This window comes from Nerophis lumbriciformis, linkage group LG34 (genome assembly GCF_033978685.3).
Source record: "Nerophis lumbriciformis linkage group LG34, RoL_Nlum_v2.1, whole genome shotgun sequence".
Taxonomy (NCBI): domain Eukaryota; kingdom Metazoa; phylum Chordata; class Actinopteri; order Syngnathiformes; family Syngnathidae; genus Nerophis; species Nerophis lumbriciformis.
Window position 1 is genome coordinate 25,348,731 of NC_084581.2, and position 17,726 is coordinate 25,366,456.

The 17,726-nt window shown below is 40.5% G+C and overlaps 1 protein-coding gene across 3 annotated transcripts in view; it reads left to right on the forward strand.

Moving 5' to 3' along the window:
• Positions 1-17,726, forward strand: part of nt5dc1 (5'-nucleotidase domain containing 1) — a 73,976-nt gene that overhangs the window by 39,422 nt on the left and 16,828 nt on the right. The window contains exons 10-11 of one of the 3 annotated variants that reach the window (XM_061929515.2): positions 9,616-9,789; positions 14,607-17,392. In XM_061929515.2, the coding sequence (XP_061785499.2) occupies positions 9,616-9,789; positions 14,607-14,951 (519 nt within the window). In that variant the 3' untranslated portion in view covers positions 14,952-17,392. Of the gene's footprint in view, positions 1-9,615; positions 9,790-14,606; positions 17,393-17,726 lie in introns of those variants that run through there. The other 2 variants (XM_072912248.1, XM_061929514.2) reach the window with 2 other exon arrangements.

Consider the following 17,726-nt stretch of genomic DNA (forward strand, 5'->3'; position numbering starts at 1 on the left):
CCAAAGCTCATGACCATAGGTGAGGATGGGAACGTAGATTGACCGGTAAATTGAGAGCTTTGCCTTCCGTCTCAGCTCCTTCTTCACCACAACGGATCGATACAGCGTCCGCATTACTGAAGACGCCGCACCGATCCGCCTGTCAATCTCACAATCCACTCTTCCCCCACTCGTGAGCAAGACTCGTAGATACTTGAACTCCTCCACTTGGGGCAAGATCTCCTCCCCAACTTCGAGATGGCACTCCACCCTTTCCCGGGCGAGAACCATGGACTCGGACTTGGAGGTGCTGATTCTCATCCCAGTCGCTTCACACTCGGCTGCGAACCGATCCAGTGAGAGCTGAAGATCCTGGCCAGTTGAAGCCATCAGGACCACATCAACTGCAAAAAGCAGAGACCTAATCCTGCAGCCACCAAACCGGATCCCCTCAACGCCATGACTGCGCCTAGAAATTCTGTCCATAAAAGTTATGAACAGAATCGGTGACAAAGGGCAGCCTTGGCGGAGTCCAACTCTCACTGGAAACGTGTCCGACTTACTGCCGGCAATGCGGATCAAGCTCAGATTCCCCAGGCACTGCTTCCTCATAGGAAGATGTGTTGGTGGGATTGAGGAGGTCTTCAAAGTATTCCCTCCACCGATCCACAACAGCCGCAGTAGAGGTCAGCAGCACACCATCCTCACCATACACCGTTTGACAGTGAAATGAAGTGAAGTGAATTATATTTATATAGCGCTTTTCTCTAGTGACTCAAAGCGCTTTACATAGTGAAACCCAATATCTAAGTTACATTTAAACCAGTGTGGGTGGCACTGGGAGCAGGTGGGTAAAGTGTCTTGCCCAAGGACACAACGGCAGTGACTAGGATGGCGGAAGCGGGGATCGAACCTGGAACCCTCAAGTTGCTGGCACGGCCGCTCTACCAACCGAGTGCACTGCTTCCCCCCCTCAGGCGGCGGATGGTGGACCATAATCGCTTCGAAGTCGTTTTCCATGGCTTCCCCAAACTCCTCCCATGTCCGAGTTTTTGCCTCCTCGACCGCTGAAGCCGCACTTCGCTTGCCCTGCCAGTACCTGTCCGCTGCCTCTGGAGTCCCATGAGCCAAAAGGACCCGATAAGACTCTTTCTTCAGCTTGACGGCATCCCTTACTGCTGGTGTCCACCAGCGGGTTCTAGGATTACCGCCATGACAGGCACCAACCACCTTGCGGCCACAGCTCCAATCATCCGCCTCGACAATAAAGGAACGGAACATGGACCACTCGGACTCAATATCCAGTGCCTCCCCCGTGACATGTTCAAAGTTCTTCCGGAGGTGGGAATTGAAACTCTCTTTGACAGGAGACTCTGCTAGACGTTCCCAGCAAACCCTCACAATGCGTTTGGGCCTGCCAGGTCTGTCCGGCATCCTCCCCCACCATCGGAGCCAGCTCACCACCACGTGGTGATCAGTAGAAATCTCTGCCCCTCTCTTCACCCGAGTGTCCAAAACATGAGGCCGCAAATCCGACGACACAACTACAAAGTCAATCATGGAACTGCGGCCGAGTGTGTCCTGGTGCCAAGTGCACATATGGACACCCTTATGTTTGAACATGGTGTTTGTTATGGACAATCCGTGACGAGCACAAATGTCCAATAACAAAGCACCACTTGGGGTCAGATCCAGGCGGCCATTCTTCCCAATCACGCCTTTCCAGGTTTCACTGTCGTTGCCAACATGAGCGTTGAAGTCCCCCAGCAGAACAAGGAATCACCCGAGGGAGCACTCTCCAATACTCCCTCAAGAGAATCCAAAAAGAGTGGGCACTCTGAGCTGCTGTTCGGTGCGTAAGCACAAACAACAGTCAGGACCCGTCCCTCCACCCGAAGGCGAAGGGAAGCTACCCTTTCGTCTACTGGGTTAAAGTCCAACGTGCAGGCTTTGAGCCGGGGGGCAACAAGAATTGCCACCCCAGCCCGTCGCCTCTCATTGCCTGCAACGCCAGAGTGGAAAAGAGTCCAGCCCCTCTCGAGAGAACTGGTTCAAGAGCCCTTGCTGTGCGTCGAAGTGAGTCCGACTATATCTAGCCGGAACTTCTCCACCTCGCGCACCAGCTCAGGCTCCTTTCCTCCCAGAGAGGTGACGTGGATCGGACCGCCAAATGCCCTGCCTTCGGCTTCCGCCCAGCTCACATTGCACCCGACCTCTATGACCCCTCCCATGAATGGTGAGCCCATTGGAGGGGGGACCCACGTTTGCTCTTCGGGCTGAGCCCGGCCGGGCCCCATGGTGGGGCTCGCCATCGTGCCCCACCTCTGGGCCTGGCTCTAGAGGGGAGTCCCGGTGACCCGTGTCCGGGCGAGGAAGATCTAGGTCCTCGAGTTGTACTTTTCATAAAGGTCTTTGAGCTGCTCTTTGTCTGATCCCTCACCTAGGACCTGTTTGTTTTGGGAGACCCTACCAGGGGGTATAGAAGCCCCCGGACAACATAGCTCCGAGGATCATTGGGGCACGCAAACTCCTCTACCACGATAAGGTGGCAGCTCAGAAAGGAGACATGATAATATAATATTTTAATTTTGATAATATCGAATTTTAAAAGATATGCAATTGCATGCAGTACATGATTTTTAATGTTAAAAGATTAAGCATTTTATTAACGCATATTATTTCCAGGCTTTCGCGGGCCACATAAAATAATGTGGCGGGCCAGATTTTGCCCCCGGGCCTTGACACCTGTGCATCAGAGTGTTTCATTTGTTAAACCAAAAAATATAATAACACCACTGCCTAGTTACATTTAGTGGTTTGAAAGAACACATTTTTGCTTTTAAATGTCTATAATTTTCACATTTACCCATTATTTTGATTACAAATTGTGAGTTGGTCTGAGTAAAAAGGCTGCCTTCAGGCTCTCAGGGTGACGGCGTGGCTCGGGTGGTAGAGCAACCGTGCCAGCAACTTGAGGGTTCCAGGTGCGATCCCAGCTTCCGCCATCCGAATCACGTCCGTTGTGTCCTTGGGCAAGACACTTAACCCTTGCTCTTGTTGGGTCGTGGTTTGGGCCTTGCATGGCAGCTCCCACCACCAGTGTGGGAATGAATGGGTGAATGTGAAAATACTATCAAAGCGCTTTGAGTACCATGAAGGTAAAAAAAAGCGCTATATAAATATAATCCATTTACCATTACTTCCATGTACACAAAAGTGGATTCTCACTGTGAAGCATCCATCCATCCATTTTCTACCGATTGTCCCTTCTGGGGTCGCGGGGGGTCGCTGGAGCCTATCTCAGCTAAAATCGGGCTGAAGGCGGGGTAAACCCTGGACAAGTCGCCACCTCATCGCAGGGCCAACACAGATAGACAGACAACATTCACACTCACATTCACACACTAGGGCCAATTTAGTGTTGCCAATCAACCTATCCCCAGGTGCATGTTTTTGGAGGTGGGACGAAGCCGGAGTACCCGGAGGGAACCCACGCAGTCACGGGGAGAACATGCAAACTCTACACAGAAAGATCCCGAGCCCGGGATTGAACTCAGGACTACTCAGGACCTTCGTATTGTGAGGCAGATGCACTAACCCCTGTTCCAACGTGCTGCCCACTTTGAGTATATAAATGCAATCAATTATTATTATTAAAGCAGTCCCAGAGAGAAACTAACAGCATGCATGTCTGCTGTTACGATATATTATATACTCAATTAGCAAACATTTCCGGGTCAAAATTGGATACCATGGTGTACCAATTGTACCAATTTGTCGGATTATGTCCTCATCCTTCTACTATCCAGGTGAGAGGCAATATTTATGATCTAAAGGCGAGAAATCAGCTCACCAGCCAATGACGTCAACATGTGCCGCTAAAAAATAGTCTGTCTGCATTAGCGCTTATAATAACAATATTACCAATACTTAGTTTAAAATTCAGGTCACGAAATGTAAACAGAGTACTGTTGGCACTTTTTGGATGTTTTTTTAGAGGGCTTTATGGGTGGAAAAGAGGACTTCCCATTGGATCCATTTTAAGCTGACTTATCTACGTTTATTTACGAGTTACATTGCATTTAAAAAAAATACATCCGGTTTCTTGTCTCTCATACTGATTGTGAACGATGGGCAGAATTCCAAAAAAACATTAGTTCCCCTTTAAGGTTGAAATTGCAAACAACAGATTATTTGGCCAATTTTACTCTGCCAAGTGAGGAAAAGATTACGTCGTTTTAGAGTCTATTGTCGCTAGCCTGAACTTGTCGCCATTACTCTCCAATGGTGGCTGCTCACATTTGAAAAATTAACATTTTGTATTGGTGCTGCCTAAAAAGTGTGAGTCGAGAAATAACAAAAGATTTAATAATGTATTTTACTTGATTCATACTTCAATATCATTATGAAATGTGCAAAATTTTAGCACCCTGTGTTGTGCTAAAATTTTGCACATTTCATAATGATATTGTGGTCCATCGTTTGGGGCGGTATAGCTCGGTTGTGTCCTTGGGCAAGACACTTTACCCACCTGTTCCCAGTGCCACCCACACTGGTTTAAAAAAATGTAACTTAGATATTGGGGTTCACTATGTAAAGCGCTTTGAGTCACTAGAGAAAAGCGCTATATAAATATAATTAACTAACTAACTTTGAAAGTATGGATTGGAAAGACTTTTGATCATGTTTGTGTTGAATGGACTTGTAAATTTGCATCAATAAGATAATGTTGTGTAATAAAGGCATAATATATTTTGCTAAGTGGCAGCACTGACCTAAAGAAACAACTAGAACGGACTAAACAGGCTGCCATTGAAAGAATACAACATTAATGGATAAGGCCTCGACAGTGTTATCTCGGTTTTCAATATCCTTTCAAAATTTCAGGCAAAAACTGAATCATCCAGAAATCGAATACTGACAAGAAACACTGCAAAGCCTATTATTGTATTCCAGATACCAAAAATATTAACACAAAACCGACAGATAACACAAAATTACATACAATAGATATAGTTTTACATGTAAAAAAAAAACCCCAATATGAAATACATATAAATGACAAATGAAATGGATAATGAACATTTAACAAGCACTTTAATTTTAATTAAACTTTTTCGTTAAGGAAGAAGGAACAGGAGAAGTTGCTAGTTGCTACAAGTTCTTTCTTCAATTACAAAACCCAAAACCAGTGAAGTTTGCACGTTGTGTAAATCGTAAATAAAAACAGAATACAATGATTTGCAAATCCTTTTCAACTTATATTCAATTGAATAGACTGCAAAGACAAGATACTTAACAATCGAACTGGAAAACGTTGTTATTTTTTGCAAATATTAGCTCATTTGGAATTTGATGCCTGCAACATGTTTCAAAAAAGCTGGCATATACAGGTACCTACAGCTTTTGGAGCAACATATGTTGCCATTCAAGCAACGTTATCATGGACGCCTTTGCTTATTTCAGCAAGACAATGCCAAGCCTCGTGTTACAACAGCGTGGCTTTTTAGTAAAAGAGTGCGGGTACTAGACTGGCCTGCCTGTAGTCCAGACCTGTCTCCCATTAAAAATGTGTGGCACAATGTGAAGCGTAAAATACGACAACGGAGACCCCGGGCTGTTGAACAACTTAAGCTGTGCATCAAGCAAGAATGGGAAAGAATTCCACCTGAAAAGCTTAAAAAATTGGTCTCCTCAGTTCCCAAACGTTTACTGAGTGTTGTTAAAAGGAAAGGCCATGTAACACAGTGGTAAAAATGCCCCTGTGCCAATTTTTTTGCAACGTTTTGCTGTCATTAAATTAAAAGTTAATGATTATTTGCAAAAAAAAACTTACGTTTCTCAGTTCGAACATTAAATATCTTGTCTTTGCAGTCTATTCAATTGAATATAAGTTGAAAAGGATTTGCAAATCATTGTATTCTGTTTTTATTTACCATTTACAAAACGTGCCAACTTCACTGGTTTTGGGTTTTGTAAATAGTGTTTCTCAGTTTACCTTCTTTATGAAAATGCTGGCACTAACAGCTTTTTTTGGCCAATTTTGCAGTAGTACTAAAAAAAAAAAAGCACAGGGACTGTCTGAAAGAGTATTCGCCTACACTCAGAGTTATGCAGTACGCTTGAACACCTCATGTGAAGAGTGCATGGACACTGCAGGGAGCACAGTGCTTGATAGAACCTGCTCCAACACAAAGATAGGACACAGACACAGAGTTCTTAACTGTTCTGTGTATGTTTTATGTACAAATAAAACACACCTTTTTGAGATGATTAAAGGATTTCCGGGCCATCCATCTGTAACCCTGTAATTTATGTTTTGGCATTTCAGGGATCCATCCATCCATCCATTTTCTACCGCTTATTCCCTTTTGGGGTCGCGGGGGGCGCTGGAGCCTATCTCAGCTACAATCGGGCGGAAGGCGGGGTACACCCTGGACAAGTTGCCACCTCATCGCAGGGCCAACACAGATAGACAGACAACATTCACACACTAGGGCCAATTTAGTGTTGCCAATCAACCTATCCCCAGGTGCATGTCTTTGGAGGTGGGAGGAAGCCGGAGTACCCGGAGGGAACCCACGCAGTCACGGGGAGAACATGCAAACTCCACACAGAAAGATCCCGAGCCCGGGATTGAACCCAAGACTACTCAGGACCTTCGTATTGTGAGGCAGATGCACTAACCCCTCTTCCACCGTGCTGCCCGCATTTCAGGGATAATCAACCAAAATAGAAATAGGTCCAGAAACAGAACTTGTCCTCGTGCAAAACCCCACCCTAGAGTTTCCTTTAACGTCAACATTAGCCCTGTTATAACATCATAAGCGACTGTAAAATATGCATCTTTTGTGTTATTGCTGGGTTGTGTGTGTCGCCTCGGACTCAAGCAGTTGGCAAAGGCATGTGTTTATTTAGTTATGTTAACGTTGTTGAAATCATTAACTTATGCGCATCGTGGCAAGCCAAGATTTGGTTTAGCCTACCCAGGATGCGAGCGAATGGATGTTTTAGATCAATAACATTTTTGATAATTAATAATCCGTTCACACAAAGCAGTATGGTACAAAAAGTCAAACCGGGAAGTTTGCAGAGGCTTATAGTAACTAAATTAGGTGCTAAGTAAGAATAGCAAGAAGCAGGTAAAAGAAAACACATTTTTGGGTGTAATAGATGATAAAATGAACTGGAAACCTCATATAAAAAAAAGACAACATAAAGTAGCAAGAAACACGTCAATAATGAATAAAGCAAAACATTTTATGTACCAAAAATCACTCCATATTCTCTACTGCTCGCTATTATAACCATATCTGAGTTATTGTGTAGAAATATGGGGAAACATCTACAAATGTGCGCTTCATTCACTAACCGTGTTAGAAAAAAGATCAATTAGAATAATACATAATGCTGGATATAGAGAACTTACAAACACTTTATTTATTGAATCACAAATATTGAAATGCAACGACTTGGTGCATTTGCAAACAGCTAAAATGATGTACAAAACAAACTATAACCTGCTACCCAAGAATTTACAACAATTCTTCTCAACAAAAGAGGAGAAATATAACTTTAGAGGAAAATTTTATTTAAAACATTTGTATGCGTGTACAACACTTAAAACCTTTAGCATATCCGTATGTGGAATTAAATTATGGAATGGATTAAACAAGGACATCAAACAAAGCACCAATATGATTCAGTTTAGACTGTTCAAACTACAAGTGTTCACAAAGTACAAAGAAGAACCATTGTAATGAACATTTAGAACCTTTTTTTTTTTTTTTTTTAGATAATGGTTATTTATGTATTTAATATTTGTTTACTTACTATGGTATATTAATTATACATTATTTATTCACTGTTTCAGAGAGCAAGGAACCGGGATAAAATTGCTATAATGTGAAAAGGGCTAGGATTAAATAAGCTTTGCCTCTTCCTACTCCTTTTTGAATGTGCTGTAATTAAACAACCGGAAATATGTGATGCATTACATTGTATCGTATGCATGTTCGAAATAAACTTGAACTGAACTGAGCTGAACTGAACAGGTTGTTACACGGTCAATGATCAGGTCAATGCATACGCAATTTAACTTCAACTTTGGGTAATACTTTTACCAGGTTTAAGAGCTTAAGTAGTGTGCATTTAAGTACAACGTTTAAAAAAATGCTCCTGGATGACATTTTAACAATGAAATTGCATTTGTGACCAAACATCGCTGTTTTTTTAAGTTAATTTAAATTATGCAAATGAGTATTAACCTGTGATTAATTGTGATCTATCCAGATTATAAAGTGTAATCAATTTAATTTTACAAATAAATAGTTTGACAGCACTAATTTATATTAATTTAGGGGTTTAATTGTACGGCATTCTCACATTTCGATAGCTACCTTAGTATTAAGGTTTTGATTCTGAGTAAGGAAAAAAATTACTAAAACATAAAACTGGCTAGCTTTTGACCTTTAATGAGAAAGAATCATACATTTATAGTTACAGCATACAGACAAATGTAAGGATATGGTGGCCACTGATTAATTGTGTACATTAAAGATGAGTATAAATATGTCAATTTATTGTACCATATTCTAAACTACACAAAGTCAATTAGTCTAACTCAGTTTAGCTCAGGGGCCGCATGGAGGAAAATCTGTGCATACGCGGGCCAAACTATTAAAATCATGGAATTAAAACAAACAAGTAAAGACAACTTCAGATTGTTTTCTTTGTCTTACTTTGGTCAAAAATACATTCTGAAAATATTACAATAAAAATATAGAAAAAAAATACCGGCAGCGGTAGAGTTTAGATTCATGAAGAAAAGAAGAAAGTGAATGAATGTTTATAACTGAATACATTTACATATACATAAACATTTGTTTTCTTTTGTATTATTTTTTTTAATGAATTAAGTAACGTTTATGACAACCTTTTTCCAAAACACAATATGGAATGTGAGATATAACAGGATTATGCATACATTTATCATTTGTTTTCAAAACGGTTACAAAAAAAGTGGGACCCCAAAAATGTACTGTGACCCCATTTTGAAAGTTCCTAGCGCCAACACTGATGGAGTATTGGTGCGTGCAAAACAGCAGCAGGAGTCTGTGGCCTGTGGGCCGGTTCTAATACTAATCAAATATCATCCCGGGGGCCATAGATAATTTATTGACTTTGACACCACTGGTCTAATGTATAATAATATATCATTCTCATAGGTGGGTAGTGTCACTCTAAATGTAATCTGTTACATTTACTAAAGTAACTTTTTGGATAACTTGTACTAGTTAGAGTATTTTTAATGCAAAAAAATTATACTATAGTTTCCCTTTTTCTTTTTCCTCTTGAAAGGTATGAAAATATACCTGCTTAAATGGGGCTTATAGCATTTAACAATGTGGGCCCACAGCTCACTTTATGGAATGCAACTCAACTCGGTTTGGCTTGTTTCAACTCGCATCATCTCTTCCAGGCAGAGTGCAAAGAGGTTATGAAGAGCCAGAGTCACTGTGTCATATCCAATCCCCCTTTGGGTGCCACGACTAAGCCATGCAGCTCTATTAACCTAGCATGTTGAAAGCAAGATGAATGTATTTTCATATGAACTTTTTTACTGATTCCTTTCAGGTTGTCTATTTTGGAGACAGCATGAGGTCGGACATGTTCCCTGCAAGCAGTTTTGGGAAGTGGGAAACGGTGATGATTGTGGAGGAAATGGAGGGGGAGGGTGTTCCCAAGAGTGACGCAGCAAAATTAAATGAGGCCCAAGTGGAGCCACTCGAGAAAAAGGGAAAGTATGAGGTAAGGTCAACCTGTTCACATTTTCCGTCCACCAACCTCAATCTCAGTTAATCTGTTTTCCTTTCTTTGGTCTGCAGCCTGTTATATAACCTGCACACAAGGCAATAGATGTTGAATTTATTATGCACTCGTCAACAAAATATAGAAATTGGGGTAAAATACAGGTAGTATATTATAATAATAAAATAACAATGAAAAAGGAGTAGCATTGAATTTTGCGCTGGTGGATTGTAACCACATTGTAAGAAACAGGAGAAAGAGAAAAAAAAGACAAAACAACTGCATTTAAATGTATAAGTGTTGTTTGTCATCTGATTAAAATATAAGGCCAAAGCCTTAAAGTCAAAATCTGTCCAAAACCGGCCTTAAATGTCATTTTCTGTCGACAGACAGGCTTTCTCTCTTTAAATGCAGCAGGGTTCTTGAACTATATAACAGGCTAATTCAGAATAAGGAAGTAGGATTGAAATTCCAATTGATAATTTTGCTGTACTCCAGAATCCTGCTCGAGTAGATCTGTGCAATTTACACTGTAAACAAAAAAAACATAACAAAAAATACTGCAACTACTTTTCTAAATTGTTTTCTTTAAAACTTTAACATGGCAAAAGGATTTGCAATGCAGTATTTTTAAATTACAGTACGGTAATCATAGGAACTGCGTCACAGCAGCTCCAGGAAGACAAGGTTTGGTTGGTGGGGTCTGTTTACAGAACCTCCTAATAAACCTAGACTTCCTTTTATTGTCATTCAAATTTGAGCTTTACAGTACAGATAAGAATGAAATGTTGCTTTAGCTCGTTGTAGTGCGGGATAAAAGAGCAATAAGGTGCAGAGTGTTTAAATTTACAAAAGAAGTTGCCTATATAAATAGATTACTGTACACATAAATATATTGCACTTTTGCATATGCATCCACGTTTACGGATGTATGTTATATTGTCTTTATAGTCCAGCGAGTTAATATGTTTTTTGGGGGAACTGAGGGGATTATTTTGATGTGTTCAAGAGTCTTATGGCCTGGGGAAGAAGCTGTTACAGAACCTGGAGGTTCTTGCTACGGAGGCTGCAGAACCTCTTTCCAGAGTCTAGCAGTGATATCACATTACATAGGTTGATTGGCCCAAGTGTGTGAATGTGAGTGTGAATGTTGTTTATCTATCAGTGTTGGCCCTGCGATGAGGTGACAACTAGTCCAGGGTGTGCCCTGCCCGAATGCAGCTGGGATAGGCTCCAGCAGCCCCGCGAACCCAAGAGGGACAAGCGGTAGAAAATAGATGGATGGATGGATTATCACATTACATTGTATTGGGTGTTATTTTTACTGCTGTACTCTGAAGTTTAAATACAGTATTTTCCGGACTATAAGGCGCACTTAAAATCCTTTTTTTCCCCTCAAAACTTGACAGTGCGCCTTGTAACCCGGTGCGCCTAATGTACGCAATAATTCTGGTTTTGCTTACCGACCTCAAAGCTATTTTATTTGGTACATGTTAAAATGGTAAGTGTGACCAGTAAATGGCAGTCACACATAAGAGATACGTGTAGATAGCAATATGACTCAAGTAAACAACACCAACATTTTATATGTTCCATTGAAAATATAGAACATTACACACAGCGCTCAAAAATCCATCAAAATGTTTTAGTAAGACTTTGGTAAGCTATAAAGCCGCACCGCTTGAAGGATTGTACTGTTCTTCAACATACGAGTATTATTATGGTGTGTGTACAAGGTAAGACATATTATCTGGCATTTGGTATCGCAATATAATGCAAAAGCAACTTTTCTTACCTTCTGGTACCTGCTGATCTGTATTGGAGATCTGCGTAAGTCCTTACGGCAAACCCCGCCTCACCCTGGCAGCAGTCCTGAATATTTCTGATACAGAAAAGGGTTCAGCAGTAGACCACATTATCAGCTGGGCCCAAAGTTGCCTACATCAAATCATGGCACCTTCTACATTCCTGTTGTGACTACCAAGAGAGTAAACATTGGGAAACTTAGCCACCCTGCTAACCTAAACAATCTCATTCCTATTCTCTCCAAATCAAAGCCAACATCGAAGCCTGTCAATAACACCATCAGGATGGGTCTGCTCAATGTCAGGTCTCTGAATAACAAATCATTTTTAGTCAATGATTTTATTACCACTTCTAAACTTGATTTTATGTTTTTAACTGAAACATGGCTGGAACAAAATAACAGTGCAAGCATTCTGATCGAGACAGCACCCCCCAACTATAACTTTATTGATATATGTAAATCGGGGAAAAGAGGTGGAGGGGTTGCTGCTATATTTAAAAACATGTTTCAGGGGAAACAGATGTCACTTGGTGATTTTACATCATTTGAATACCTGTGTGCTGTGTTGGAATGCTCTCCCAAAATTCTCCTGTTAATTATCTACAGGCCACCTAAATATTCTGCAAATTTTTTCGATGATTTTACTGAATTATTGTCTAGCATCTCCACTGACTTTGACTGCCTGGTTATAACTGGTCATTTTAATTTTCATATTGACAATTTGAATGACAAGGGCGCAAAATAACTTTTTACTATTTTAGACACATTTGAACTGTCTCAATATGTGAAAGAGGCTACTCATTGTAAGGGACTCTGGACCTAATTATCACAAAAGGTCTCAATGTTTCTGATGTTCTTGTGATTGATCCTTCATTGTCTGATCATTTCTGTGTTTTCTTTAACATTTCTGTAATTCCGGACACACAAACAGAATCAAAAAATGTCAAAAGCGGTACATAAATGAACATGCTAATGTCCTCTTTAAAAACGCCATCTCCTCACTTCCACCTCTAAACCCATGTCATGCTGATGATCTTGTAAGCAACTTAAATTCCAAAATTGTGTATATCATAGATATCATTGCACCTGTTACAGTTAAAACGATTTCTGGTAAGCAAAAGGCACCCTGGAGAAAATCTACTGTCCAGAGAAGAGAGTGCAGGAAGGCTGAACGAATCTGGCGGAATACAAAACTTCATATTCACCATGACATCTATAAAGAGAGCCTCCAGGCCTACAATTTAGTCTTAAAAAGTGCTAGAGAAACATTCTTCTCCAATATCATAAACAGCAACACTAATCAGGCCAAAACCGTTGACAGACTGACCAACCCCCCAACACAAATACCAGCCGAGCTCCATTCCACGCAGAAATGCCATGAGTTTGCATTCTTTTATACTGATCAAATTGAAGGCATCAGATGCGCCATCAATATCTCAAGCAAAAAAGTTGGATCACCACCCCATTTAGGCAAAAGTAACACAGCAATGATGGCAAGCTTTAATGCCATAGACTCTAAAACTCTAGTGGAAACGGTGACAGCTCTAAAGTCATCCACCTGCTGCCTTAATGTTTTACCTACCAACTTCTTTAAGAACGTTTTTGACTGCCTATCAACAGACGTATTGCAAATAGTTAATAATTCTATTCAATTTAGATCTTTTGTGCCAGTGCATTGAGCAAGTCAAACACTGGATGTGCCAAAATTTCCTACAACTAAATGAAGATAAAACTGAGATAATTGTTTTTGGTGCTAAAAAAAGAAAGGTTTAAAGTCATCCAACACCTTCAATCACTGTCCCTGAAAACCTCAAATAAAGCCAGAAATCTTGGGGTTATTTTAGATTCTGATTTACATTTCGACAGTCACATCAAATCAGTAACAAAATCGGCCTATCACCTCAAAAATGTAACAAGACTTAGAGTGCTCATGTCAGCTCAAGACTAAGAAAAACTTGTACATGCCTTTATTACCAGTAGGCTAGACTATTGTAATGGTCTCCTTGCAGGTCTTCCCAAAAAAACTTGTTCAGAACGCTGCTGCTAGAGTTCTAACAAAGACCAAAAAATGTGAGCACATTACACCAATTCTTAAATCCTTACATTGGTTCCCTGTACATCAGAGAATTGATTTCAAAATCCTCCTGCTCACATATAAATCACTACACGGTCTAGGGCCAAAGTATATCACTGATATACTCCCACTATATAAGGCCTCTAGATCACTAAGATCTTCTGAGACCAATCTGTTAGCGGTTCCCAGAGTAAACTCAAATCAAGGGAGAGCATCATTCAGTCACTATGCAACAAATAGCTGGAATAAACTTCCTGAAGATGTCAGACTTTCCCCAACTCTGACTACTTTTAAATCTAGACTGAAAACTTTTATGTTCACCTTAGCTTTCAGCTAAATCTTTTAACTTTTAACGTCCGCACTGTTTTTATTTTTATTGTCTGCATTTTAATCTTGCTTTTATTTTCTTTCATTTCACTTTGGTTGTACCACATGTTGTGCTGTGAAGCACTTTGAGTCTGCCTTGTGTAGGAAAAGTGCTATACAAATAAAGTTGCCTTGCCTTGAAAAATTGTGCGCGTCCGCCTTTGTAGTTCGTGGAGACACCGTTGTCGATAAGCTTCTCCTTTTTCTCTATCTTCTTGTTATGGGACATTCATCCTCTGCTGTTGCCATTTCTAATATAAAGTAGTGTAAAGTTCTTACTTATATCTGTCAGTAAACTCGCCATGAAAGCGCTAGAACATACCGGTGTAGTGAGTTTACATTACTCACCCAAGGAACTTTAAAACGATGAGGTGCGCCCTATGGTCTGGAAATTTGAATGTTGTATTCCCTTTGGGCCATTATTACTTTTATAATAAAAAATACTTTTTATTGAACAATTTTTTTTCGGCCGTGTGATGTTTAAATGTTAAATTCATTTTTTTCCCTTTTTTTTCTTTTTTGTTTACATGAATCAAAGTAATTTGGTTTGTGTGTTTACCATCTCAACAGGAAAGCATGAAGCCACCCTCTGCTGTGTCCAACCAGTGGGGTTCCTATTTTGTTGATGTACATGGAGGCGCTGGAGAGGACGAGAAGGAGCAGAAACTGACCTGGTGCTGCCACTGTATTCACAAATACAGCACAATGGCCATCCCCAGTGTGGAGCACATAGCAAGTATGTCAAAGTGGACACATACTGAACAAAGCTGCAAACAGTGGGATAGAAGTATTCAGTGTTTCCGCTTTCCAGTCTCGGCAAATTTGCAGATTTTTGATCCTTCTGGGGAAATCCCGCCCATTCAGGTGTCTTTTGCAGAAAATATTACCCATTCACCTCAAATTGATGGTATTTAATAAATACTTGATAATAAACCATATAAGGTACAAAATAATAATACAGCATACAGTACATCCGGAAAGTATTCACAGCGTTTCACTTTTACCACATGTTGTTATATTATAGCCTTATTTTAAAATGCAGTATTTTTGTCCTCAACATTCTACAGACAGCAACCCATAATGACAATGTGATTTTTTTATATATATTTTTATTTTCAAAGTTATTAAAAATAAAAAATCATATTTGCATAAGTATTCACAGCCTTTGCTTAATACTTTGTTGATGCACCATTGGCAGCAATTACAGCCTCAAGTCTTTTTGAATACGATGCCATAAGCTTGGCACACCTATGAATGGGCCGTTTCGCCCATTCCTCTTTGCAGCACCTCTGAAAACTCCATCCAGTGTTGGTTTTCATCCAGAATGTCTCTCTGTACATTTCTGCGTTCATCTTTCCCTCTTTCTTGACTAGTCTCCCAGATCCTGCCGCTGGTAACCAACCCCACAGCATGATGCTGCCACCACCATGCTTCACTGTAGGAATGGCATTGGCCTGGTGATGAGCGGCGCCTGGTTTCCTCCAAACATGACCGGTGGCATTCACGCCAAAGATTTCCATCTTTGTCTCATCAGACCAAATAATTTGTTTCTCATGGTCAGAGTCTTCTAGGTGCATTTTGGCAAACGTTTTACTAAGAAATGGCTTCCGTCTGGCCACTGTACTACACAGGCCTCATTGGTGGATTGCTGGAGCGATGGTTGTCACCTCTCTCCAAGGAAGAATGTTCGAGCTCTGGCAGGTTCCGGTTCTTGGTCATCTCCCTGAGTAGTCTAAGATGAATGCAGAAATGTACAGAGACATCCTGGATGAAAACCAACACTTCCCATCCAACATGATGGAGCTTGAGAGGTGCTGAAAAGAGAAATGGGTGAAACTGCCCAGAGATAGGTGTGCCCATCTTGTGGCATGTTATTCAAAAAGACTTGAGGCTGTAATTGATGCCAACAATGCATCAACAAAGTATTGAGCAAAAGCTGTGACTACTTACACTGATTTTTTTTATTTTCTATTTTAAAAACATTTGCAGAAATAAATAAAATAAATCTTCACATTATCATTATAGGGTATTGTCTGCAAATTTTTGCAGAGCTAAGAATGCTGCACACACACACACCGAGCAGTATAGTATGTGTGATCAATCCAGATGTTGATACTATCCATACCTAATATAATGTCAGTATATAAATGTTACTAAAGTCATTTGATCAGGGGTTCTTAACCTTTTTGACCTGAGTGCCCAGCTTTTTCACTACAGAGAAGCTGACTCAATTAACACTGAATTAGTAATCTTACTCTTTATTTTAATGGTATTCAGTAGTTATATCTAACCTACTTTCAGTTTAACAGGATACACATTGTCAATTGATATGAAAGCATTTAATCACAAAGTTTATCATCGAGGCTCATGCCAATTAAAGTAATTTAATTTAAAAAATTTAAATACTAATCAAATTAAACTGCAAAGGAAGGGACTGGTAAAACTGGTGAAAAAACATTTGCATACAATTAAGCAGTGCGAAAATAAACACCATAACAAAGGATAATAATAAAATGTGTTTCTTAAATAAACTGTCAATACAATTTAAGTGCAAAGCAGCTGGGATTGGCTCCAGCCACCTCGGTGACCCCGAGGGTTCCCCGTTTTATTATGCTAGACCCATTCGACGTCCATTGCATCCGGTCTCCCCTAGAGGGGGGGTCACCCACATCTGCGGTCCTCTCCAAGGTTTCTCATTGTCATTCTCATTGACATCCCACTGGGTTGAGTTTTTCCTTGCCCTTATGTAGGATCTGAACCGAGGATGTCGTTGTGGCTTGTGCAGCCCTTTGAGACACTTGTGATTTAGGGCTATATAAATAAACATTGATTGATTGATTGATTGATTGAGAGGGACAAGCAGTAGAAAATGGGTGGATGGATGAAAATATAACTCACCACTTTAGTCATAATGTTTGCGCTTAAGAAACTCTGACTTTAGCTCCAGACTTAGTCTGTTTGTTTGAGATTGTCATTACTGCCACAAGTGGTGGAAAAGTATATTACAACTGAGTACCGCTGCGGCCCACACAAGAGAGTATGGAAGCTGGACAAATAAGATAAAAACCTACCACTTTCATGTGGTATTGGAAAATGCGTGCGTGCGTGCATATACTGAACAAAAATATAAACACTTTTGTTTTTGCTCCCATTTTTCATGAGTTGACCTCAAAGATCTAAAAGTTTTACTAGATACACAAAAGACATATTCCTCTCAAATATTGTTCACAAATCTGTCTAAATCTGTGTTAGTGAGCATTTTTTCTTTGCCAAGATAATCCATTCCACCCCACAGGTGTGGCATATCAAGATGCTGATTAATCAGCATGATTATTGCACAGTGTGCCTTAGGCTGCCCACAATAAAAGACCACTCTGAAATGTGCAGTTTTGCTTTATTGAGGTCCGGGTCTCAAAAAAGCAGTCAGTATCTGGTGTGATCGACATTTGCCTCACACAATTCAATACATATCCTTTGCATAGAGTTGTTAAGGTTGTTGGTCCACTTTTCTTCAATGGCTGTGCGAAATTGCTGGATATTGGCAGAAACTGGAACACAGTGTCGTATACACCGATCCACAGCATTCCAAACATGCTCGACAATGGGTGACAGTAAGCTGGCAATGCAAGAACTGAGATGTGTTTTAAGCTTCCAGGAATTGTGTACAGATCCTTGCAACATGGATTGATG